Source organism: Brienomyrus brachyistius, chromosome 19, assembly GCF_023856365.1.
Source record: "Brienomyrus brachyistius isolate T26 chromosome 19, BBRACH_0.4, whole genome shotgun sequence".
Taxonomy (NCBI): domain Eukaryota; kingdom Metazoa; phylum Chordata; class Actinopteri; order Osteoglossiformes; family Mormyridae; genus Brienomyrus; species Brienomyrus brachyistius.
The window spans coordinates 1004957-1031820 of NC_064551.1; the positions used below are offsets into that span (position 1 = coordinate 1004957).

Sequence of the window (26864 nt, forward strand, 5' to 3'; positions counted from 1 at the left end):
ATAAAGTTATTAATCGCTAGCTAATCTATCTATTTTGTGCGTATGGTTCATTCCAGTAGAGCTTTAATTGTAAAATGGGATAACTTAAATAACCTACTGTTATTAATTATTATATATTAAGTTGGAACAATTAATCCACAAAAAGGGAAATGTTGACTGCTGAGGCAGTTTGTCACAAACTGTGAAGAAGTTTGAGAACCTCAGCTATAAACTTTTTTTACGGTATAATTTACCGTAGGCGGGTCCGTCACATATCTGCCAGTCACACCAGTAAACGGCGGGTCCATCGCATTGACCAGAAGAAGGTGACACGTCCCACCCCCTGGGGGACATTAAGCCGCCCTGTCCTTCGGCGTCAAAGGACGCAGAGCGACGCTGATCCGTCTCACAGTCACATGGTGGCAGGTCTCTGCTATTTCAGGTAAATCTTTAAAAATATCGAAACGGAGGTGCCTTTTTTATACCAGAGACTGTGCTTTTGCTTGACAGCTTGAGGGGTCGATCAGCTTGGTTAGTTCGCATTCTCGTTAGGAAACATGCATTAAAACGTACTTCCCCTTCTTGGAAGCTGTGAAACCTTCCCCCAGGGAGGCTGCTTTCGGCGAAGCGTCGCACTGCATAGAGAAGCCAATCTGCGGCGCACACGCCCGCATATACTGCAGCTCCGAACACTGACACTTTCAAGCAACCTGCACAACAGCAGTTTTATTTTGTTGTTGCATATAGACTGAAAAGTCTCGCTTTTCGTTCATTGCTGATATTTCATATCCACCGGCGTTGTTGAAAGTTTAACGCAACGCCGTTAGGTGATGTCCTGCGTCCTCGGCTGGCAGTAAACCTGAGCTCTTCGGGCACCGACATGAAGTTCGACGGCTACTTGAAAGTGAGGATTGGAGAGGCGGTGGAGCTCAAGCCGACCACCTTCTCCCTTCGCCACTCCAAGGTTTTTAACAAGACCTCCGTAGTCCTGGATCCTTACATTGTGGTCAAGGTGGACGATTATAAGATCGGGCAGACCCACACCAAGCTGAAGACCACCAGGCCGACGTTCAACGAGGAGTTCTGCGTGAACGTGCGCGGCGGCCAGGCGCTGGAGCTGGCCGCCTTCCATGAGACGCCGATCGGCTACGACGACTTCGTGGCCAACGCTGTCGTCCAGCTGCAAGATCTGCTCAAAGCCTCGACCATGAATGAGACCTACGAAGGATGGGTGAGCTGAGGTCTTCAAACACACGGACAGGCTGTAGTTGACAAAAAAAATGAATACATTTTTATGAAGGGATCTAAAATGATTTCAATTTAAGAAAACTATATTTCTGTAATTAAAAGTGACTGAATATATTTGATTTAAAAGGCTATAGCCTAAGTTAACTAGCTTGCAAGTGGAGTAATGTTTTATTGTATATGCAAAGAGTGACGTTACCTGGTACCGCAGCCGAGCTTTTCCTGTGAGACTGAAGGTTTCTGCCTCTGTTGCTTGTGCGACGGACCACCGTCTTTACTGCGACCGCACGCCTTTGAAATTGAGTCGAAGGGGCTTCTGCAAATCAGCCGCCAACATAAGCGGGCGCGGTAAAAATACCACCTTTTAAATGGAGTCAGTAAAAAACTATTGGTCACATTTCCTGCGTGTTACAATTAATTGCTTTTACTTTATCAACTCCCCCCCCCTCAAAAACGTACTGGATATTGAACAAAAATAGATGTCATTTAAGGTGGAACATGGCACTTTTACCTTCAGAATTATTATGGGGCTATAATAGTTTTCCATCAGCAGACCCTGAAAATGTAACTATTGTTTCATCATAATTCGCATATGTCATGTATGTTGTGTTAAGTAACCATTAAATACCCACTTCTGTATACAGAGGGTCGTACAGGCTGGTGTGTAGGTTAGATGTCCAGAAGCTTGAGGGTTCAAATCCTTAACCGTCACCCTCGATCCCGAGACCCTTGACCTCAGCTGCTGTCTATACCTTCCACACTTACACATCACTTTGGCCAAAATTATCTGCTGAAACAGGCTTCCCCAGTTCGGGGTCCCTGTCCTCCTAAAGGACCGACTAAAGGTGATAGTTGGCTGATGAGCTGAATAAAGTGTGACTGGCCCCCTAAGACCTGAATCAATTAACTGGATGCTAAAGCATAAAGGTGAAGTTCAAGGTAACGTCGTCTGGAGGTGTTTCACTGAGACGAGTGCTTAGACTTGACATCATCTCAGTATCTCATCATGTGTGTGATGTGTCACTGGCCTCAGAGCTGGGTAACTCATCAAATGACAAAACAGTGGCATCTACAAACAGCAAAAAGGGCTTTCATGCTAAATGAACTGTTAGGGTATTTCGACCTCCACACAGGCGTGAACACCCACACACGGTGACACGCAACACAGATACGTATGATAGTGCGATTGTTCCTGTCTGTAAATAGATTTCCCTTTGACCTTTTTCACTGCAGCACACAATGACAGCAGGCTGAGATCTCAGACACAGAAGTAGTTTCACAGAGCAGCTTTTCTTGTCCATCTTGTCACGTTTGCTGTTTTCTCAGACCCTGTGGAAACCTGCAGACACACACGCGCTGTTTGCCGCACGTGGCGGGGGCCCCTGTCCCTCGCTCCAGTGGCCCTTCGCATGGCTGAGCCCCATGTGGCCCCCCGCTCTCATTTCCCCCCTTGAGAGATGCTATTATGAGTCCATCCCAGCTGCTGCGGCAGCCATGTGCAGCTGCATGCCTTGTGCGATGCCTCTCACTTTCTGCACTGCCAGTGATGCACTGCCAGTGATGCAGTCCTGTTAGCCACTGGGCAGATGCAAACTCAGTCCTTCATATCCTCTAGGGACAAATGTAACAAGATTATATCAATACACTGAAAATCAGGGGGTCCAGTTACAATCTTGATGATTATTCCAGCAAAGGAATAAGAATCCCAGTAAACACCCCTATGCTTATACTCGCTCTTGCCCATTAAGGAAGCTTTTTCTCAACTGACGGGCCTGCTTGTACATTGGTTTTTGTTCCAGTTGAATTATAAAGCTTAACTTCTCAATGAATAATGTCCATGATATGAATTACCTTCCATACATGAATTTTCAGTGATCACTGATCTAGTCGGGGTCGCAGTGGCGGCTTGTTGGGGTTAGACATCTGAGGGACTCGCAGAATCACAGTCATTTATGCGTGCAGGGAGTCTCTTTGGTCGATGGTAATGGAGAGAACACACAGTGCTAAGGGGAGTCAGGATCCAGGCCCACAACCGTGAAAGTGGGTGTTGGCTCCCGGAGACTTCCTGTTCTTAGGTTCACTATGAAATCTAAGGGCCTTTGTGTCAAGCATATCACGTAAATGCTTAATGTACTCAATTTATAGACTTCAGACAGTTACTTTCCAATTTATTTATCTCTATCCAAATGAGCACCGATTGTTTTTTTGTTGTATAGCTTATAACCTTCAGAAAAATTACATGAAATACCTGGATCATGCTGGAAACCTGACACAGGTTACCGGGTCTGTCCCCGACACGGGATCCTACCGGGTCTGTCCCCGACACGGGATCCTACCGGGTCTGTCCCGACACGGGATCCTGTCCCTGTCTCGGACTGATAAACCCTGCTACCATGATGAGTAGAGTCCTCTGGTGCACTGACAGCTAATGATCCAGCACACGGAAGCACAAGCACATGTACTTTCCCCACAAACTCACACCGCCCCCCAGCACTTCATCTACTATTAGCACTGCTGCTAAACGCTGCCCAGTCGCTACTTCCTTCACTGGAGGGCTAAATGCTTGAGGCTGTGGGATGTTGCACATGCTGCTGGCTGCTTTGGCTCTTTTAACGCTCTTATCATATAGTTGCCATTTTTACTAATTCACTGGCCAGTGGTCGCTAGGGCACTGCGGCTGGCTAACAAGCTAACATTTCTCTTCCGTTTGCTGGACTCATGTGGCTTGTGACGCAGCACACACTCATCTACAGATTTCCTAAGTGATTTTCCACTGTTTCTCCTGATATCTTGATCTGTTGAATATCACAGTGAAGATCACTGGCCCAGCCCTGCTTTGCTGCAAGGCAGTGTTTGACAGCCACTAGAGCGTGTATGTCACAGGCGTGTTTACGATAAAACACAGGATGCTAACATGGTGCTGTGTTTTCTGCGTCCTCCTTATGTTAAGCTGTAAGCCAGTGTAGTTATTCATGACCACATTGTGAGCTGCAGGAGCAGAATGGCTCGATAGAGCAGCTCGCTGCGTCACTGAGGCTCAGCCTCCGCTCCATTTGGTTCCGGTGTCGGTTGTTGATCGTGCCGCTTATGCTAATCACCTGAATGCATTCCTAAGGCGGCGTTGGTCACCATTGCTGTGCCGTTACATGAATACCTGAGATTCTGTGCCTGTCATGCATGGAGATGCTTGTGTACCAGTCAGTTGACTCATGCGCGATTGAGACGATTTCTGTGACTCACCAATTAAGCCATCTTCCTTGCCTACTAGATGTAGCTTAGGTGAATTTGTTGGGAGGAGGGGGGATTCCCATTGGTGATTTGATGTTACCATGACGTCCCAGGATCACGTGACCTGCTTTGGAAGTGAAGTGACAACACAAGAATGCATCAGAGATGCAACAGTATCATCTTTGTGCTCTGATGTTTGGTCCCCTTTATAAACTACTAAGCATTACGTGAGATATTTGTATCAATACATTTGTCCGCATGCGTGCAAGTCTCCAGTACAGAATATACAGTGGAGGACAGATAGAACTTTTAAGTAGCAATTATCCAAACTTACGGAAGAGTCTCAGGAAAGCATCTGGTTTCTATGAATGTTACTGTGTTGCGACTTTAGAAAATCAGCACTGGCCTTACATACATGTACTGGGCAGTTTTGCTTTTTTCTTCCTTCAGCGTAAAGTACAGTAACTGTGTTTCCTCGCAGCCAAAATGGCAGCTCTGATGCACGTGCCGGTGAGCAATGACTCGTCATGTGACCCTCACTTCTGTTCACGGCATGTCGCTCTAAGGCTGCAAGCATTGTCACGATTTTTCAGGCTTGACCTATCTCTGACGGAAGATCAGATCGGTTTCTTAGTGCCTCATCAAGTTATATAATTAAATAAATTAATTAATTGAGCTGGTGCTAAAATTTAACTAATACATGCCGCAGAGGGATATTCATACATGCGCATTTTGTTGACTTGAGGATAGATCAACATGCACTGCATTTTGGCTGTGACATTTCTGACACGTGGTCACCCCTGTAGCAGATGTGTCTTGATGTGTCACTAAAACATAAAGGCTTGCAGTTCAGAATATGGCTGCATACTGTTCCACAGCATTTTTGTCTTATGATCATTGAAGTTCATCAGTCCACAGTGAACGTATATGCGGTGTTTACCATGCGGCATACAGTGAACGTATATGCGGTGTTTACCATGCGGCATACAGTGAACGTGTATGCGGTGTTTACCATGCGGCATACAGTGAGCTCCTCTCAGAGATGCTCACCTCAGTAGATCAGCTAAACAGGCCTGATGCTGGTGACCGGCATCTATGGCTAAATGCACAGATCCTAGCCGCAGCTTTCGGGCACCATGAGATGTTCTGCGCTTGGGCTGGCTGGCTGAGTTTCTTCCGCTGCTGATAAGTCTGTTTCTGAGTTACTTGAATATTCTGCTGCCACAGATTCTCACACATGCCACTCCTGGCTGCCTGGTCTAACCAGCAGGGCTGGATCAGCTGTCTCACCTCTACATTTCTGGCATTTTCCACCCATGATGACACATCAAACAACTCTCAACCATTTGGGCAGGGCTCAGAAATACTGCCATTTATCTACTCCAAGTCCAACTATATTCACTCACGATTTTAACTTCCTTTCTCTATAAATGCCCGGGTCAATTTAAGGAAACATTTTATCTTGCATGTCGTATCTTTTCAATATGATCAGTAATCACTTGTCTGTGTAGTTCGTGTTCATACTTTGTGTTTATACCTGTAGCTTAGCAACATGTATTTTTCTGTAGGGCCAGGTTTGGTACCTGAAATAGGCCTGAGGAAGTCAGTGGTGCGTATGCAGACATGCCGCTGTGAGCCGGCCTGCCTTTCTGCCTCTCCGCACAGCAGCCGGCCGCGGCGAGTCGCGACACGTCACCCGATACTGGCCCTAACTCGGCTTGGTGGCCCTCATGAAAAACTACTCTCACTTCCTGGAAAGCAGGTTTCTGTTTTGCAAGTGGCATTCTCTGCAGGATTTGGGGTTTCATTAGCTCACTTTGGTCATTCCCAGCAAGTGTCAGTCATTGAGCTTGTGGGAGATAATGGCACTGAGGATGCAGATCGTGTCCTGTCACTCTTCCCGCGATGCAGGTCACTGTGTGCCCGAAAGCTCAGGCATGGAAGTGTGAAATAACACCGGCTCGCCGGTTGGGGATGCCGGCGGCCTCCATGACTGCGCTGTGTGGGGGAAGCTTCTGCTTAGAAGCCCCCTGAGCTCATGACGAATGGCCAACGTGGAGCAGAGATGCTGTTACAGGAGCAGCCTGAGCAGAGGGGTGCCAGGAAGCCGTCTCTTCCTCGCCCCTAATTGGTGGGGGTGGGCTGCTACACAAGCCCCGCCTCTCTCCCCTGGCCAATGAGCACTCTCCTGTTTCTCTAACAATACACTCTACCTGTTTTCAGTGGAGCTTGCAGTGGTTTACGGGAAATGTTGCACTGAAAAGAGAAGCGTGCAGGATGCGTGTGTGCAATGAGGGACATGTACTATGCAGTGGACATGTACTATGCAGTGGACATGTATATGCTGCGGCTGCTGCTGTTTCCATCCATGTTTGCAGTAATTACTTCCCGCTATTAAACTCTAATGTTATGTTTGTGTGTGTATATGTCTGAGAGCAGTCATTCTTTTTAATGTTAACGGTCCTCGGTTCGTTTCCGGTCGTATCTTATGCAGAGGCTCAGCCTTCTAATTACAGACCTTGACTCACAATGTATTTCTTCCTTGTATTTTTTGCCCAGCTGGACCTGGAACCTGAGGGCAAGGTCTTTGTCATCATTTCTCTGACGGGCTCCTTCACTGATGGTAAGACTCCGCCCCCTCTCACCCCCCCCCCCCCAAACAAACTCCAAACACCACAGCAGACTCACACGATCTTACTTCCAACAGAAACGCTTAAGCCTTCAGTCATCACTGGTCAGCTCTCACTCTTAGCTTACCTGCTCCAGTGAGATACGCATACTCTGGATCTCACCTAAAGCACGGATTACAGACCTCTGATGGAGCGCAGTGGTGCAGTGAACGGGGATATTGTGGAGAAGCTCAGGTCCTTTCTGTGCTCTTATTCCTCGCTGTCATTGTTCCCTTAGAGAACTTCCTGCTTAGTGGCAGTGCTTCTGAGAGTGAGTGAGCAGTCATGGTCATAGTTACAGTCACGGTCACATTAATGGTCATGGTCACAGTCATGGTTATGGTCATGGTCATGATTGGCCTGGTCTCTGTTTCACTGCTATATTTTTCTCAGTTAACAAACACTGTGACAAATTATAATAGCAAGGCAGTGCAGGCTATGTTAGTGTTGGTCTCCACTGCTAAAAATTGGGTTTTCTGTGTGCTAGAACTGGATTACAGTGCTTTTCTTCACTGTGCTCTACTTTTTACCATCCTTCCATCCATCCATTTACCACAAGCAGAACAGGATGATGTTAGGCCTGGAGCTTATCCAGGAAGCTCAGAACAGAAGGCAGGGGACAATTTGTTGAGGGATGTCACTACATACCAGGACACTCAGACACACAGAAAGATAGTCTCATGCTATAGACAATTTAAAGAGACCATTTGACCTTACCATGTGAATTTAGTCTGGTGGAGGAATCTGGTGTACCTGGAGGAAGCTCGCATGAACAGGGGAGAATGAAAAAACTACATGCACCAAGGCCTGGCACTGGGAATCAGACCCATAACCTTGAAGGGGTGAGGCCGCAGTGCTGCGTTTGTCTGGGAGTCAGACCCAAAACCCTGGATGGATGAGACTGCAGTGCTGTGTTTGTCTGGGAATCAAACCCATAATCCTGCAGGGGTGAGACCGCAGTGCTGTGTTTGTCTGGGAATCAGACCCAAAACCCTGCAGGGGTGAGACCACAGTGCTGCGTTTGTCTGGGAGTCAGACCCAAAACCCTGGATGGATGAGACTGCAGTGCTGTGTTTGTCTGGGAATCAGACCCAAAACTCTGCAGGGGTGAGACCGCAGTGCTGTGTTTGGGAATCAGACCCATAACCTTGAAAGGGTGAGACCGCAGTGCTGTGTTTGTTTGGGAATCAGAACCAAAACCCTGCAGGGGTGAGACCGCAGTGTTGTGTTTGTCTGGGAATCAGACCCAAAACCCTGCAGGGGTGAGACCGCAGTGCTGTGTTTGTCTGGGAATCAGACCCAAAACCCTGCAGGGGTGAGACCGCAGTGCTGTGTTTGTCTGGGAATCAGACCCAAAACCCTGCAGGGCTGAGACCGCAGTGCTGTGTTTGTCTGGGAATCAGACCCATAATCCTGCAGGGGTGAGACCGCAGTACTGTGTTTGTCTGGGAATCAGACCCAAAACCCTGCAGGGGTGAGACTGCAGTGCTGTGTTTGTCTGGGAATCAGACCCATAATCCTGCAGGGGTGAGACCGCAATGCTGTGTTTGGGAGTCAGACCCATAATCTTGAATGGGTGAGACCGCAGTGCTGTGTTTGTCTGGGAATGAGACCCATAACCTTGAAAGGGTGAGACCGCAGTGCTGTGTTTGTTTGGGAATCAGACCCAAAACCCTGCAGGGGTGAGACCGCAGTGCTGTGTTTGTCTGGGAATCAGACCCAAAACCCTGCAGGGGTGAGACCGCAGTGCTGTGTTTGTCTGGGAATCAGACCCAAAACCCTGCAGGGCTGAGACCGCAGTGCTGTGTTTGTCTGGGAATCAGACCCATAATCCTGCAGGGGTGAGACCGCAGTACTGTGTTTGTCTGGGAATCAGACCCAAAACCCTGCAGGGGTGAGACTGCAGTGCTGTGTTTGTCTGGGAATCAGACCCATAATCCTGCAGGGGTGAGACCGCAATGCTGTGTTTGGGAGTCAGACCCATAATCTTGAATGGGTGAGACCGCAGTGCTGTGTTTGTCTGGGAATGAGACCCATAACCTTGAAAGGGTGAGACCGCAGTGCTGTGTTTTTCTGGGACTCAGACCCATAACCCTGCAGGGGTTTGTGATTCACTGGTTTGTGACTGTGGTTTATCTACCTTTTTCAAGCTGTAGCACAATTTCCACACCTTCCTCCCTCTAAATGCCTATTCATAACCCACTCTCTCTGCCCCTTCCTCCTCTCATTCTTCCAGAGGAGGCCACAGCCAACCCAAGGCAACTGAGGAAGTTCACACGGAAGCACCAGGGGGCGCTGCGGAGGAAGGTCCACCAGGTTAATGGTCACAAGTTCATGGCCACCTTCCTGCGACAGCCCACCTTCTGTTGTCACTGCAAGGAGTTCATCTGGTGAGCCTCACTGCTCCCTACAGGCCCCATGAGTGTTTCCAGGCAAATACGTCACTCACTCACTCATAGGATAGGATATGATAGAATGAAACAGTGATCCTTATTGAGCTTTGGCACAGACCTAATGAGTGGCATGTACAGATCCTCCTAGATTTACGATGGTTTGACATTTAGTTCGACTTTACAATGGTGTGATTGCAACGCACATTCAGTTGTCATCAAGCTTTGAATTCTTCTCTGTTTCTCTGTTGGCGATATACTGTCCAGTACTTCCTGCTGGACGATGACAGTTTGCACCCAGACAGGTTTCCAGCCTCCGTAGCACCTGCAATCTCATGTAGTGTTTAACATCATTCCATGCAGTGTTTTTTTTGTCCTGTTTAAATATTATTTACTTTTCAATTACTCTGCTGTAGTAAAATACTCATGAAGTACAAAGACAAAGGATGCTGAAAGGCTGGAATGTAACGTCTAATCTTTCCGATCTCCAGACGAGTGACGATCAGTGTGACATATTGTTCACTTCGCGAGGCTGTTAACATGGTTTTGAGTGTCATCACTTGGTAGCACTACCACACTGTGCTTTTATTGCCTTGTTAGCGTGTCGATTGCAGACTTGCCTCTTCCGCAATGAAAGGAGTTTCCTCTTCTATACTGATAAGAGAATTTATTTATGAACGGCCTCTATGGCCCTGCTTTGCAGACCCCAGGGGCAAATGTTTAGAATTTGGATTTTTTTGTGTGTGTCCTTGGGTTCTTGTTTGGCTTCATATATAGAGACGTTCCTCTACTTACGAATGAGGTACGTTACGAACGGCCGTCCGTAACTTGAAATGTTCGCAAGTCATCGTTGACCATCATTTTATACGCAAGTACAAAGAACTAGGATGCTGGGAGTACGCACGCTACGCTGCCGCCCGACGGAAGTGGAGGCCAGAAGTCGTAATTGGCGGAACTGGCGTGTTGAAAAACAAAATTGATGTTGTGGACAGGAAGCGGGAGCCCAATGAACATGATTTGGAGTTACAGTCCTTTTCGTTCATATGTCTGAAAGTTCGTAAGTAGTGGAGCGTCTGTGTATATATATGTCAGAGTCACTGCTGTGCGAAGAGGCCACGCCCCTGTGCAAAGAGGCCACGCTCCTGTGCGAAGAGGCCACGCTCCTGTGCGAAGAGGCCACGCTCCTGTGCGAAGAGGCCACGCTCCTGTGCGAAGAGGCCACGCCCCTGTGCGAAGAGGCCACGCCCCTGTGCGAAGAGGCCACGCCCCTGTGCGAAGAGGCCACGCCCCTGTGCGAAAAGGCCACGCCCCTGTCTGAAAAGGCCATGATGCTGATAGCGCCGCCGCCACACTTGGTTACTCTGTTGGTTACACTTGCTCTCCTCTGTCTGCAGGGGTGTGTTTGGGAAGCAGGGCTACCAGTGCCAAGGTGAGTCACACCCCCCCCCCCCCCCCCCCATCGCCACATCTCACGCTGCTGTCATGCAGCTTTATACATTCCATACAGCCTTTGCATACTGTGAGTATGATTTACATGCTGACAGAATCGGAGGGCTTGGCTTTTGGTGCTCGTTTTTACGCAGGAAGACAAAAATGATTTATTAGCCTTACAGTGTCAGTCAGTAAGATGATGCTGGAGGTGTTAGCAAAAACTGTAAATAAAGGGCCATCATGAAGTAGTCATAATTTTAATTTATTTAAAAAATATATAAACAGCTTTGTGAAATTCCTAACAATAGAAATGTGATCAATTATTATAAGAAATGTGTAAAATTTCAACAACGTTCAACGTGTTCCTATGACAATTTCATTTGTCTGATGAGCCAAGCTAAAAGTCATGTGACACACTTGGGGCCTCCCGCACAAACATGTGACCTCCCTCTCTGTTTCTGCTCCCCCCAGTCTGCACCTGTGTCGTCCACAAGCGCTGCCACCAGCTGGTGGTGACAGTGTGCCCACGCATGAAGAAGGTCGACACAGAGGAGGTGAGAGGTCACCATGCAGTCAGCAGTGGGATCAGAGGCAGCTGGGTTCAGCAGTGGGGCCACATCTGCAATTTTTAGGGCAAAAAAGCAGCTAAATGCTAATTCAGTAGTTAGATGTTTGTGTTTCACACATGCTCTGTTGGACGCTCATTCTGGCAGAGGTGTGGGGAGTGTCTCTCAGGAAGCTGTGAAGGTCAGTTACCGCAAAGTACTTTTTTGAGAAGCATAGCACAGAGTTTCTTTTAGTTGTTTAAAGTGAGGCGAAAACATCTATTCTGAATTTCCATTGAGAAGCTCAGTGTGAAAATGATTAAGGCTGATTTTCAGGGGATTACAGCGCTGAGCTTCAAAGAGCAACACTGATAATCCAGTGAAGCATATTGGAATTTGTTGATCAGTGGTCATTGTTGACACACCACAGCACACAGTGCACAACTTCAAAACGTGTCTCTGCATTTAACCTATATATCATGACACAGCAGGGGGCAGCTAATTCAGCGCCCGGGGAGCAGTGCTGGGGGGCTGTATCTTGGTCTGGGTACTTCAGTGGTGCCTTGCTGGTTGGGGATTTGAACCAGCAAGCTTCCAATTACAAATGCACTTCCCTAACCATTAAGACACCACTGCCCCACAGATATCACTACTGTGCATTTCTGGATTTCAGCCTTAACTGTCAGAGATGGATTTCATGCCAGTTATGTGTGTAGAATGTGACTGGAAATAAAAACTCAATGGGCTTGCTGTGTCTTTGTCATTGATATCTATGAAATTGAAAGACCACAGTGCCACCTACTGCCCATGCCTGGTACTGCACACAGTTTTTTTGAGCTCTGCAGGGATAGAGCTTCCCCAGGACAGCGAAAAGGGTATAACAGTGGTCTTCTCATCTTGCCCCCCCCTCCCCCAATACCCCCAGGCCGGCACCCAGGGCTTCAGCATCAACGTTCCTCACAAATTTAACATTCACAACTACAAGGCACCTACTTTCTGTGACCACTGTGGCTCGCTGCTGTGGGGCCTCGTCAAGCAGGGCCTGCATTGCAAGAGTAAGCATCTCTCTCAATCCCTCACCCACAATACCAGCTCACAGACACCAGCTCACCAATATCAGCTCACAGACACCAGCTCACCAATATCAGCTCACAGACACCAGCTCACCAATATCAGCTCATCGACATCAGTTGACATGTATCCCCCACCTTCTTCCATTGCGGTTTCACTCACACTTCTGTTCACAGTTTTCTTTTCCTCAGCTTTCTTCCCTATTACTCAGGCTTTATCCATCTCTGTCCTCCTCATATGTCTTTCTGCCGCTAAACGGTTTATGTTGTGTTATGCTATCCAAGCTGTAAATATTTTGTACATTCAATTTCAACATTTTGTAAACATCTGTTTCACAATAGAGTACAAATGGAGAGGTAGGCGTTCGTATTTGTTGCCCTTATGGCAGACAGTGTGACGAGCACCAAGGAGGTGTGCTGCTGGCAACGAAGCTGAAGTGGCTTCTCTGCTGCTGGCAACGAAGCTGAAGTGGCTTCTCTGCTGCTGCATTGGCTTCTTCTCCCACATGCATGTCTGCACTTGTCCTCTCACATGTGTCCACCTCCCTTGACAGTCTGTAAGATGAACGTCCACATCCGCTGCAAGGGCAACGTCGCTCCCAGCTGTGGGGTCAACAGCGTGGAGTTGGCCAACTGCCTGAAGGAGATGGGCTTGCAGGCGGACGGAGTCTCCAGACATGGCTCCTTGGTAACTGCTGTTCTCTGCACACACACACTCACACACACACCTGTACACATGCCAGCACACGCTCACACACACACCTGTACACATGCCAGCACACGCTCACACACACACCTGTACACATGCCAGCACACGCTCACACACACACCTGTACACATGCCAGCACACGCCCACACACACACCTGTACACATGCCAGCACACGCTCACACACACACCTGTACACATGCCAGCACACGCTCACACACACACCTGTACACATGCCAGCACACACACACACACACACACACACACACCTGTACACATGCCAGCACACGCTCACACACACACCTGTACACATGCCAGCACACACACACCCACACACACACACCTGTACACATGCCAGCACACACACACTCACACACACACACCTGTACACACGCCAGCACGCACCTGTATACATGCCAGCACACACACACACCTGTACACATGCCAGCACGCACCTGCAGTGATACCTCTGTCTACGTCACCGTTTTCCTGTGCCTGAGGCCACTGCTCACACACATTGATTTGATTATTAAAGTACAAGGCGTTTTATTTGGATATTTTAAATTTTGTTGAGTACTTTGACTCTTACTTGAATTATTTAAGTAATAGTGTGTTTTCCTGAGTGCTGATTTTGGCTCCTCTACCCACCTCTGCTCCTTCCCCTGAATCCCATATCAAGCTTTCACTGTGCGGGCTGACCTGTGATCTGTTTCCCCCCCCCCCAGGCACGACAAGCCACATATATTAAACGAAGCCCTGGTTCAAAGGAACAAAGCCCTGAAAGTGAAGAACACATGAGGAAGCGTCTTGGCTTGGCCGACTTCACTTTCCTGCAGGTTCTGGGAAAAGGCAGCTTCGGCAAGGTGGGAATGTTCACACTAGGTTTGTCTGTGCCTGCCTGTAGGTGACACTGTTATTGGGGTCCAATCTGGGTGTGTTCACATCTGTGCCTTCCTGAAGATGCACTGTTATTGGGGTCCAATCTGGGTGTGTTCACATCTGTGCCTGCCTGAAGATGCACTGTTATTGGGGTCCAATCTGGGTGTGTTCACATCTGTGCCTGCCTGTAGGTGACACTGTTATTGGGGTCCAATCTGGGTGTGTTCACATCTGTGCCTGCCTGAAGATGCACTGTTGTTGGGTCCTTTATGGGTGTGTTCACATCTGTGCCTGCCTGAAGATGGCACTGTTGTTGGGTCCTTTATGGGTGTGTTCACATCTGTGCCTGCCTGAAGATGCACTGTTGTTGGGTCCTTTATGGGTGTGTTCACATCTGTGCCTGCCTGAAGATGGCACTGTTGTTGGGGTCCTTTATGGGTGTGTTCACATCTGTGCCTGCCTGAAGATGGCACTGTTGTTGGGTCCTTTATGGGTGTGTTCACATCTGTGCCTGCCTGAAGATGGCACTGTTGTTGGGTCCTTTATGGGTGTGTTCACATCTGTGCCTGCCTGAAGATGGCACTGTTGTTGGGGTCCTTTATGGGTGTGTTCACATCTGTGCCTGCCTGAAGATGGCACTGTTGTTGGGGTCCTTTATGGGTGTGTTCACATCTGTGCCTGCCTGAAGATGCACTGTTGTTGGGTCCTTTATGGGTGTGTTCACATCTGTGCCTGCCTGAAGATGGCACTGTTGTTGGGGTCCTTTATGGGTGTGTTCACATCTGTGCCTGCCTGAAGATGGCACTGTTGTTGGGGTCCTTTATGGGTGTGTTCACATCTGTGCCTGCCTGAAGATGCACTGTTGTTGGGTCCTTTATGGGTGTCTTCATTTCTCTGCTTTCCTGAAGACGACACTGTTGTTGGGTCCTTTATGGGTGTGTTCACATCTGTGCCTGCCTGAAGATGCACTGTTGTTGGGTCCTTTATGGGTGTCTTCATTTCTCTGCTTTCCTGAAGACGACACTGTTGTTGGGGTCCTTTATGGGTGTATTCACATCTGTGCCTGTCTCTAGGTGATGCTTGCACGCCTGGAAAAAACGGGGGAGGTGTTTGCTGTGAAGGTGCTGAAGAAGGACGTCATCCTTCAGGATGATGACGTGGAGTGCACCATGACGGAGAAGAGGATCTTATCTTTGGCTCACAGCCACCCCTACCTTACGCAGCTGTACTGCTGCTTCCAGACACCGGTGAGTCGCGTCCCCAGGGCTCACACCTGCACACAGGTGGACAAACACACACACTCACTGACAGTTACTGTGCATACAGCTGCTTTTCACTGCTTGGAATTTCGCAAAACTGCATCATAAAGAGGCAGCTAAACTGTGCAGTAAGATACTTTCTTTAAAGTCCACTAGATGGCAGTAGATACTGTCAGTTAAATGATTGTCAACAGAGGTGGATGGTTCAGGACCAGAGAGTAAAAATTCCAACACAAATTCACAAGATTTTGTTTCAGTCAGCCAGGTGAATACTCTGTGACTCTGACCTCTTTATACTCAATTAGTTGGTTGAAACAAAATTTTGGGCTGGGTTTTTACTTTCTGGACTTGAACTATCTACCTCTGATTGTCAGACTCTTCAGGGAATGAAAGATCTTGTATTTCATGCCATTACTAATATGTTTTCCGTGGGGAGCTTGCTGCCTCCTCAGGCTAGTCTGCTTTTGCAGAACCCGCATATCAGAACAGGGCTTTTTGTTGGACCGTGAAGGGTCTCTATGGAACAGCTTTTCTACATAAAGCCTCCAGTGAGTTCATTTTGAGTTTAGCTCACTTTACGTTCATCGGCCTCAACAGTAATCCTAGAAAAGAATTTAACTGCATCTGGCAAGTGCAGAACATTGTTACGTGGCGCAGAGTCTCGACCACGACACAGAGCTGCGCAGGAAGCTTGGCATCTAGTGTCAGGTGTCGTAGTAGGAGAACAAAACGAGTATGTAAGCATGCATGTGCCAGAGAAGCAGCGTGTTAGAGATGCTCCCAGAATCCTTTGCAAAGCCACTGTTAGCTCCCTGTAATGCTACTCGGTTTCAGCAAAGGCGTTGGCTTAAGGGTGTAGATTTGGTTTCAGCATCAGTGGGGATCAAATTATCTCCCCCCCCCCCACCCCAGAATTGGTAGGGGGCATATCCCTCCCGTCCGTACCCAGATCTACGCCCTTGGGTTGACTGTCTCATTAAGTGATGCTTCTAGAGAATCAGGACTAGGGTAGTTTCTCGCTGTTGAAAAGATCAGGGATCGAGTCAAGTTTACCTGGGGCTTGAGTTTTTGGTTTTGAAGGAATATTGACATCGGGGCTAACAGTGAAGTACTCGGGGCTCGGCTTAAGGTACTCGGGGCTCGGCTTAAGGTACTCGGGGCTCGGCTTAAGGTACTCGGGGCTCGGCTTAAGGTACTCGGGGCTCGGCTTAAGGTACTCGGGGCTCGGCTTAAGGTACTCGGGGCTCGGCTTAAGGTACTCGGGGCTCGGCTTAAGGTACACGGGGCTCGGCTTAAGGTACTCGGGGGCTCGGCTTAAAGTACTCAGGGCTTGGCTTAAGGTACTCGGGGGCTCGGCTTAAAGTACTCAGGGCTTGGCTTAAAGCACTCGGGGCTTGGCTTAAAATACTCGGGGCTATAGAGTGACCGAGTGATCGATCCTAACGACACCCATGATCAGGACCATCTTGTGCTGTGCCAGTTCCTGTTAAGCTGGCTTTCCAATCAGGAATCTGAGGTCTGGCTGTGCTGTTTCCTGTGTTTGCACAGGGGTCTGTGGGAGTTCTGTCGCTGCTGGTAGAGCACAGGCAGTGGTGACTCTCTGAGCTCTGTTCACACAGGCCATTGCGCACATACAGCGAGGCGTCTTATGGTGACCTTCCTGTCCTTACGTTCCAGGAGCGACTCTTCTTCGTCATGGAGTTTGTCAATGGCGGTGACCTCATGTTCCACATCCAGAAGGTGCGGAAGTTCGACGAGTGGCGTGCACGCTTTTACGCTGCCGAGATCACCTCAGCCCTCATGTTTCTGCACATCAATGGCATTATCTACAGGTGGGCGCCCCCTACAGCTCAGTCACTAATACAGCACCCCACACAAGATGCAAACTAAACACCGAGTGATAGAATCCCTCGGGAAAATACCGGAGGCTAGCCACATAAGGACTTAGGGGGTTCATCTCTTGTACCCTTGACATGGTTCTTGCATTACTTCACTCAAATTCATGCATCCAATGTCATATCAGGCGACATTTCCACCCACAGTGACAAGTTTCCTCTTCAAACAAACCACTGCTTTTCAGCTCACAGCTAAACTCAGCCCTGCAGATGCAGCCTTTGCTTCTGATTAAATCTTACCTACGTCCGAAGACGCATGGAACTGCAGTGAATCCCCTCGCTGTGCTAAAATATTTTACCTTAAAAATATTCTTTCAGTTGAATGGTTTTCGCATGATTGGCAGATAAACATGTAATTCTTTTATTCGCACGCAGCTTTGAGTCACAGGAAAGAGAGGGGCGGTCGAACAGGAAGTGGCTCCACTGTTATGCTGATAAAACAAACACAACATTAACCAAACTGAATGGCCGAGTGGGAAGGAATCAGGCTGGTGCTCATCAGAAACCCTAACTATGGCTCATAGCGGACTAGGGAATTTTGTGCTTCTTGAAAGAAACTGTAACTGTATAATTGTATAATTATAAACGTAATTTTTAATATGTCATTATTAACATTAAGAATAAGGGCTTAATTGTGAAACTTGTTTAATGAGAAAATGCCTTTAGTCTTTTACCTTTTCAGCCTTTCTTGCTTTAGTTAGTAAATGCTTATAATCTGTAAGGTTTTTCGATGCTTTTCCTACTCGGTGACTGTATTCATGAGCTTCCCTTACATCTTAGCCTGACCTCTGTGAATTAGGGCTTATCAATCTGACAATCAAGGCGATGATTTTTATGGATGTTATTGAGCTGGTGGGCTGCTTGGCCAATTGATTGCCTGATTGTATGAGGTGCCTGGAACCTCTAACCAATGGACTGGAATCTCAGTGCAGGTTTTGCCCACGTTCTTCATGCATTTATCTGTGCTGGTTATTGATCCCGGGTCATTCGCTCGGGTTTGGCGTGTTGCGTTTTGTTCTGCCCCCGAGTGGCGTGGATAACGAGGACGTCGCTGCTCCATTGCTCCGTCTCCCTGCTGCTTGTTCCCCTGTCAAATCGGCCCAGCAAACTGCTATAAATAAATCTGTCCCTGTAATGGAATCTGTTCCCCGTCACCAAATCCCCACGTTACACGGCTGATGTCTTCCCACCGTAATCTGCGGATTGGCGGTTTATCAGCACGACCAAACCACCATCAAAGTGACACTCTCACACTCTCATTCATCCTGTGGCAGCATTTCAGATGAGCCTGTCTCACCTAATGGCTGTAAATAGGAAACGTCTTTAATATTCAGTCAACCATGAGGCTCCATTGTTGAGGGATCTGTTGAGTGTATCTTTACCGCCACATTGTTTCTGAAGGTTGCCTGGGTGCTGCCACACGCCCCACAATAAATCATCTCTTTGCAATTGATGTGACATCAACACTAACGGCACCGTGGAGAATTCTGATGGGAATTCTGATCAAAATCCAGCAGTTTAGCGCGGACGCGGTATCTAAAAACGTAGCTTATATCATGTGTTCTTCTCAGTCTAAACGTTCTGCCGCAGACTCTTTTGTCCGTGTATGGGGGGGGATGACGATCCCTGCCCCAGAGTGATAGCCTCACTGTAAAGGTGGCATGCTGGGGGATAGAAGCTTCTGGAAGGAGCTTGCAGTTCAGGGCCGATAAACGTCTCATCTCATACTGAGTGTATGAATCAGTGGGCGGCCGTGGAGCTGCACAGGCAGAGTGTAAATCCTGAAGAGGTATTTGGTTCCTCAAAGCTCTGCCCTCAGGCTTTATCAGTCACCGCGACTGAAGACAAACATCCGGGACGCCGGCAAATAGATAATCTGTCCCTGGCAGGTGATAGCGGGAGACCACTCATGGTGACTTGGTGAAGTCCCTTGATGACATCACACACCAAGAAACCGAACGATTTATACAGAGAGATGGAAACAAGACAGGGTCTGCCAGGGCAGCTCAGCTGCGCAGATGAGGTCTCACTGCCTGCGCCTGTCTCCCACGCAGACAGCCATCTCTGGCTAAATTAAAGTGGCCTTTGTTTGCAGTTTCCCGTCAAATCCCAGCCGCCGTATAAAGTCCAGCCTGTTCACTGCACCCTGCAGGATGGACTGCAGTTTTTCCGCTGTTTATTTCCCTAATTACTAAGAAACTAATAGCTGCAGTGGAAACAGTTTGACCACTAGAGAATAAATGTAATAACTGCAGGCTTTGCTGTTTTTCCACCTCAGGATGGAAAGTCAGATGCACGTGCTTGTTTGTTTTTGTCGTTTGTTTCTGAGGGCTGTTTACCTCACACCTTATCGCCGCTGGACCGCCGCTCGCTCGCTCGCTCTTTTGCGTATCTCTTTTTAGATGCTTCATCTGCATGTTTCAGCACTTGTTTTGATCCAAAGTACCTCTCTGCCTTTTTTCTCTCTCTCTGAAACCCCAAGCAGGAAATGGTTTTAATACATTTTATTTTATTTATAATGCCCTTTACATCACAGGATCTCAAAGGGCTACAAGTTAAAATAAGAGACAAAATAAATAGTTTAAAAGTAAACAATTTTAAAGTGGAGGAACCAGAGGTTTTAGAAGGAAATGATGAAGACTTGATGGGAACTGGATTGGCTCCCCATCAGCTTCCTGAGATAGCCCCCTGGCTCGTGACCCAGCACCTGGGGAGCAGCTTGGGAAGCCTGATGGATGGATTGGATGGATGGACTGATGGATGGATGGATGGATTTGTGTTATACTATAATACTACTAATAATACTGAAATGCTGAAGCGCTGTGTCATCTGATGGATGGATGGATGGATGGATGGATAAAACATGCACTGTAGAGAGAAGCTTAGGTATGCTCTTGGCGTTTTCTACCAGGGACCTTAAGCTGGACAATGTGCTCCTGGACAAAGACGGTCACTGCAAACTGGCTGATTTTGGCATGTGCAAGGAGGAGATCTTTGAGGGTGAGAGCACCAGGACCTTCTGTGGAACCCCAGACTACATAGCCCCAGAGGTAGCTGCAGTTCCTGGCACGGCCCAGTGCCGCCTGTAATACTTCTCCTTCTCCTGGCTTCCTTGCTGTACTTTCACTTCCAGTTCCCTTCCCTCGCTGACACCTTCTGTTCCCTCTCCACTCATTAAAAGGCCAGTGGTCTTGCTTTAGTTCCCCTGATTGGTTAGTTCTGTGTTCCCTGTTGGTATCAGTACAGTGTGATCGTGTGTGTGTGTGGCTGAGTGTGTGTTCTTCTGTTTGTTAGTGTGTTAGCTGTCCATTCTCTCTGTCTCTCTCTAACGTTCCTCCATCCCCTCCAGATCCTGCAGGAGATGTCGTACGGCCCCTCCGTAGACTGGTGGGCCCTGGGCGTGCTGCTGTATGAGATGCTTCTGGGCTATGCTCCCTTCGACGCCGAGAACGAGGACTCGCTTTTCGAGGCCATCTTGACGGAGGAGATCACCTACGAGAAGTGGCTGAGCATCGAGGCTGAGGACATCCTGAAAGCAGTAAGTCCACCTGACCACCACGATGCTCGTAGAAACAGTTCAGCCTGTAACAGTAATTACACCACCTTTAATTATAACTCGTATCTACCCTGCTGTACAATCTGACCTCCAAACAACAACAATGTGAAGACGCCAACAGTACACTGTCAGAGAAACAGGTACCAGGCTGTACAGTTACTTGTCACTGGGGCTGTATCCTCATGCATCTGCCAGTTGTACCCTAACTGTAGGTAAATGTTCCTTTTTTAAGGTACAGAAATTGACTCTGAGGAACATCATTGTACCGTCGGGGATGTATGGTAGCAGTGCTGGTAGCTTAGGTGTAAGTGAGATTTCCCTAGGCGTCTGACTTATTTGCATGAGGCTAAACTGGCAGTTTGCAGAGGGCAGACAGGCACTGGTGCTGCCAGTGAGAGGGCAGCACAGCTGAAGGCCTGATGTCTCCTGTGATGACTAATGAGTTGATTCTGAGTCCCTCTGCACTTTGTCCAAGGGTCTGTTTGCATATTTAAATCCCGCCTGTTTGTCATGCGCCTTTGCCAGTGGGATGACAGAGCAGTTTTACAGCAGGTTAATCATAACTCATCATTACTTTCGATTTTTTTCCTATTTTTTTGTCATTTATTTTTATTTATCTTTTAATGTAATTTTTGTTCGTATTCGGTTATTGCTGTTCATATCCCAGGAATCAGGTGGCAAAGCCTGTCATTGCTCATGTGTACAGAGTATGTTTGTGTATGTGGCAAATGAAACCTGAAACTGACACTGAGGAGCCTGACTGCCTCAGTGGATTTCACTTGTGCTTCAGATTCCAGATGCTTCCAGATGATCCTAAATTCGGCTCTGTAGACTCCTGTCCTTCTTTTGGTTTGATTGGCCCCTTCCGGTCCACGGTGTTGTTTTCAATGGCAGCTTACCCAGAATCCACTGCTAGATGTGTCTGTCCGTAGCGGGTAAGATTCAGGGACCCTGTGACATGACTTATAGCACTGCTGACACAGAATTGCCCACTAACAGCCAAGGAGACTCCAGGTGGACTCGGCACGCTCCTGGTGGGAGAGAGGAAGGGGACTGTGTCTGAAGCTGGGTCTAACAAAACCGGTTCTGAGGAATGAAAATAGCACTTTTGGCATGAGCACCGGATCAAATGGGCGGCATCGGTTTCCGGAAGGGCTGCACAAAACAGCAAGCATCGCTTTACAGGACAGCCAAAAGGAGACCTGGTTAGATTTACTGCAGTGGAACGGAAGCCTCACTCTCACGGGAGAGATGGGGGCCTAGAGACAGGCAGTCAGGAGTGGAACAGGCATGCAGAGACCGCTAGTGACCCTCAGAAAGGGCGGCTAGATCATACCGCCAAAGCCAGAGACCATTCTGGCACTGGCCACAGGTTCATTTACCTCATGAAGGTGGGTTTGTGATTCATAGTCAGTCTGTCATTGTGTCCAGTTTGTCCTCTGAAATACAGCTGAATGAGGCGCTGCGAGAGTCTGAAATGCAGCTGAATGAGGTGCTGGGAGAGTCTGAAATGCAGTTGTATGAGGTGCTGGGAGAGTCTGAAATGCAGCTGAATGAGGTTCTGAGAGAGTCTGAAATGCAGCTGAATGAGGTTCTGAAAGAGTCTGAACTGCAGCTGAATGAGGTGCTGTGAGAGCTGAATGAGGTGCTGTGAGAGTCTGAAATGCAGCTGAATGAGGTGCTGTGACAGTATGAAATGCAGCTGAATGAGGTGCTGTGAGAGTCTGAAATGCAGCTGAATGAGGTTCTGAGAGAGTCTGAAATGCAGCTGAATGAGGTTCTGAGAGAGCTGAATGAGGTGCTGTGAGAGTCTGAAATGCAGCTGAATGAGGTGCTGTGAGAGTATGAAATGCAGCTGAATGAGGTGCTGTGAGAGTCTGAAATGCAGCTGAATGAGGTGCTGTGAGAGTATGAAATGCAGCTGAATGAGGTGCTGTGAGAGTATGAAATGCAGCTGAATGAGGTTCTGAGAGAGCTGAATGAGGTGCTGTGAGAGTATGAAATGCAGCTGAATGAGGTGCTGTGAGAGTATGAAATGCAGCTGAATGAGGTGCATACAGCTTTACTCTGTCGTCACATGAAGAGCTTCTTTAGTCCATATCAGTGTCAGAGCACTGCAGTTACAGCAAAACACAGTGAACATCAGTTCAGCAAATAGCCACTGCAGTCCTGTATTTACCTCTTCAAAAAGATGGGGTCTGTATCGGTCTGAACGATTTGGGGAGAATATCTAATTATTAATTTTCCGACAGATATTGCAATTGCAATTTGGTTTGCTCCAGTTCAATATTCAGTGTATAATAGATTTAAAACATATGACACAAACAAACAATACCACACTTCTGATTGGTGAGATTGACTGTCACACAAGCAGGGTGGCATGAATAACAATATTCTCACAACGGTTTAAGCCTTGGGGGAGTCTTCCTGCATAATGTATACCTAAACTGCAGTCTTTGCGATTTGCTAATGGTGTGGTTTCAAATTATGATTTCATTTTGAAATTGATAAATTATTCGGCCCTAGTTCTATAATTAAGTCTAAATTTTCAGATAGTGACAATAAATTGAATAAACTATGTTCTCTTAAGTGACTGAGCAGTTTGTAGTTCGGTGACAAAGGCGACCTGGTGCCCAAGTGGGAAATGCTGCTGCTTCACAGCTGCTGAGAACTGGGAGTCTGAGTATCCTCTGTATGTATGTGTGTTTGGGGGGGGGGGGGTGGAGCTGGTGTGCCTGTGCCCTGCTGTGACACTGGCCAGTGGACGGACGGCCGGACAGAAAAGTTAAAACTATTGATGATGACAGTTTTTATTGTTGGACAGAATATGGACGTCCAACGTTGTGCCTGAACTCTAAAGCAGCCGTAGGTATTTAGGCACAGGAATAACGCCTCAGTGTAGTTTAACAATGTGAACCTTTCTCCGAGAAGACAAATCTGGGTCTTTGGACGGATCGTTTCCTGTGTTTGAATGTTCTGTGGGTATCTGAGACCTTCTCCTCGTCCTCTCAGCTCCTGACCAAAAACCCTGACCATCGGCTGGGCTCCGTGTCAGCCAGCGGGGGGGAGAGCGCCATCACCAGGCATGCCTTCTTCCGCTCCATCGACTGGGAGCTGCTGAACCGAAGGGAGCTGGAGCCTCCGTTCAAGCCCCGGATTGTGAGTCTCATGTCTACTTACCATTGGATTAAATGTTGGGACCTACAGTGGCCACTGCCATTTAAACCTAAATAGTTAGTAGGGAAAGTAACTTTTACATTACTTGTTCTCTTATTCACCCAGACAGCACACATACATCAACAGCATGCTGGTTTAAGATCGGGACATCGACAAATGATCGTGTTATATATACACATATATACACACACTACAACCCTATTGTGGGTTAAATAGCAGGCTGTATGTGAAATAGGGATCTTTAATATGGTATCCCTGCTGAAATGCAGCATGCAGACATGGGGGATGTCAAGTCAGGGTTAGGGTTAGGGATCATTAACATGGTGTCCCTGCTGAAATGCAGCATGCAGACATGGGGGGTGTCAAGTCAGACTTCACTAGTGATGTATCTGACTGTGCCAGTGAACAAATGACCTCAGATGCATTGCTGATGGATTTTAAAGCATCGCGGAGATATTGTGCGCATTCATGTCTGGTTGTTATATTATTTTAGCGTTGCTGCTGTGACAGTGTGACTCAATGCAACCGTCAGATTGTATCTGTCACTGAACCTAATATCAGCCATTCATCATGCAATCATTAGGTAGATCATAAACAGGAAATTAGGGGAATAGGCTGCATGTGTCTATTAATATTTTCACGCAAAGCAAATGGAACGAGTAAGAAGCCATTTTAAATTCCAATACTCTTAATTGCATTCAGTTTGAAAAGGTAATTAGGTATGTTCTTTGTAACTGCCAAAAATAGTGTGATTATAGTAACGGTTTACTTTGTAACGTTTAATAACAAAACTGCTCATTATGCATTTTAAAGCTGCACTTCTCTTACTGTATGGTAAAGTAACTGACTTTTATTTAACATGAATACGGTGCAGTCCTGCGAATGTAGGCTTTTTTGAATTTAGATGTTGAAATTGCCTGCCATTATTTACAAATACATTGTGTAAGTTACACAAATATTACAAGGTTTTATTTGGGGGACGTTCACATGGCAGGATTTATGGGTCAGCCGGTATCTTCATGATTCCAAAAAGCTTACATAGTGACATAACCTCCCTGAACCAGAACCAGAACCAGAACCATAACGCAAGTGGGGTTTCCGCTCTCCCTGGTACACAGACTGATTATGTTCCTGATTATGTTCCTGTTTTCTCTCAATCTCTGCTTGATTTAAAACAATGGGAGGCAGAAGTATGGTGTGGTGCCCCTGTGGAGTGAGAGATGACTCCCTGGCCCTAGATGTGGTTAAAATAAAAACCAGAAATGTGTGGTTAGGTGAATTGGTGGCTCTAAACTAGATATGAGGCAATAAATGATATACAGTAATACACACAAAACACAGAGTCATATTTATGTTTGCGTCAACCATAAAGTAGTGTTGTGTAAGATGGAAGTTTCCCCTCGGTCATGGTCCGTAGAATTCAGTGAATCTCTTGTTAGAAATGCATGAATCTGAATGTTTCTGCTGTTTTCCTGACGTTTGGTGTGTTTTCCTTGGTGCAGAAAGCCACGGAGGATGTGAGTAACTTTGACCCAGATTTTACACAAGAGGAGGCCTCACTCACGCCTATCGAGGAACCTGTAATTACCTCCATCTCTCAGGATGTCTTCAGGAACTTTTCTTACACGTCCCCCAGACTTTTGGAAAGATAGAGCTTCCTCTGCCGCCTTCCATCAGAGCCGCCCTCGACATCACGTCACGTTCTTATCGGAACTCTGCTGAATGCTTGACCTCGTCAACTCTGAGACACACATTTGTGTTGCTCCTGATTCCCGGAAACTTCTGAAAGCAATACTCAGTGATGAGACCCAACACCATCTAAGAAATGCCCATCTGAATGAGTGGGAAGTCTTGAGCAATCTATTTGCGCTAAAGCGTCGTAAAGAAGTCCTCCTAGCTTGTGTGAGATGTACCGGGTGTGTATTGTGTTGGGGCTAGGACTGGTTGCGTGACTGGACTTCACACAGCCTCAAATGCAAAAACTAACTGGTCAGGTCCACACAGCTCGTGGAAAAGTGGACCCTCGAACTGGTAGCTAAACTCCAGTGTGGCTTGCTGATGCTGATCTGCTGACAGGCATTTTCATGCACCTCATGTTTACTTTCTTCAGAGGGAAAAATGGATTTTTTTCTCTAAGCAGAGTATTGCCTCAGCATGGCTTTGGCCCCCAATGCAGGATCAGCACCATTGTCTCCAGTCAGCTTGTTGGGCTTGAAAGCACAGGCATCCCAGTCTGCCACAGTAATAATATTTCCTGTGACATTTTCCTTATTATTAATTATGTCATTTTTACATGGGAAGTCATGAAGACGGATGCTTTCCTTTTCTGTGTTTGGGGGGGGGGGTTCAATCATGCAGTTATCTTTCATGGTTACATTTTCTGAGAAATCTTAGATATGGTGGCTGATATCGTCACGATTATCAGCATCTCCTGCCAAAAGTGTTCTTGAGATTTCATTTGTTTTCCGGTTCTTGTTGGGGAGAGACTTGTTGGAAAATGGCGACGTAAACATGTGTTTAAGGAAAAGCTTGGCAGCAATTGGCCAGGTCGTCTACCGTGGGCGACTGGAGGCAGCCGGTCTCTGCTCCATGCTGATGCGTACAAATTGTCTGCATGTTCATCTCACTCTGAAACTGTCATAAATTTGACATTCCACTCAGGCTCCCTGTTTGGCCCGAGTCGCAGTGCCTCACTGCCACGTGGCATCACACTCATCCGGAAGAAGCCAGCTTCCCCTGACTGCACCCTGCTGTGGGTTGATTACCATGACTGCAGATTTCAGTGCTGTGAAAGAGCGTCGTGAAGAATAAACAACGCCAAATACAATGTGAAA

General features: G+C 47.5%; 1 protein-coding gene and 1 long non-coding RNA gene across 2 annotated transcripts; one reads left to right on the plus strand and one right to left on the minus strand.

Moving 5' to 3' along the window:
- The first annotated feature begins 190 nt into the window (after window positions 1–190).
- Window positions 191–26864, plus strand: LOC125714679 (protein kinase C eta type-like). Its single transcript, XM_048985512.1, has 15 exons — window positions 191–421; window positions 788–1210; window positions 7012–7075; window positions 9358–9511; window positions 10906–10940; window positions 11414–11496; window positions 12413–12542; window positions 13112–13245; window positions 13990–14127; window positions 15217–15390; window positions 17080–17234; window positions 20209–20347; window positions 20647–20835; window positions 23866–24012; window positions 25533–26864. Exons 2-15 carry the CDS (start codon window positions 860–862, stop codon window positions 25680–25682), a joined length of 2043 nt encoding a protein of 680 aa, XP_048841469.1. The 5' UTR covers window positions 191–421; window positions 788–859; the 3' UTR covers window positions 25683–26864.
- On the minus strand, window positions 13252–13688 carry LOC125714680 (uncharacterized). The gene is made up of 3 exons (XR_007383822.1): window positions 13534–13688; window positions 13422–13489; window positions 13252–13387 (listed from the first exon to the last, which is right to left on the minus strand). It is a non-coding gene; the product is annotated as an uncharacterized LOC125714680 (long non-coding RNA).

What these genes read in the sequence shown, in the direction of transcription:
- LOC125714679 (XM_048985512.1), top strand. Translation starts at nt 860, where the DNA reads ATGAAGTTCGACGGCTACTTGAAAGTGAGGATTGGAGAGGCGGTGGAG. An exon ending in GACGGGCTCCTTCACTGATG is followed by an intron (nt 7,076 to 9,357) that starts GTAAGACTCCGC and finishes TCATTCTTCCAG; the next exon opens with AGGAGGCCACAGCCAACCCA. An exon ending in ACTGCTGCTTCCAGACACCG is followed by an intron (nt 15,391 to 17,079) that starts GTGAGTCGCGTC and finishes CTTACGTTCCAG; the next exon opens with GAGCGACTCTTCTTCGTCAT.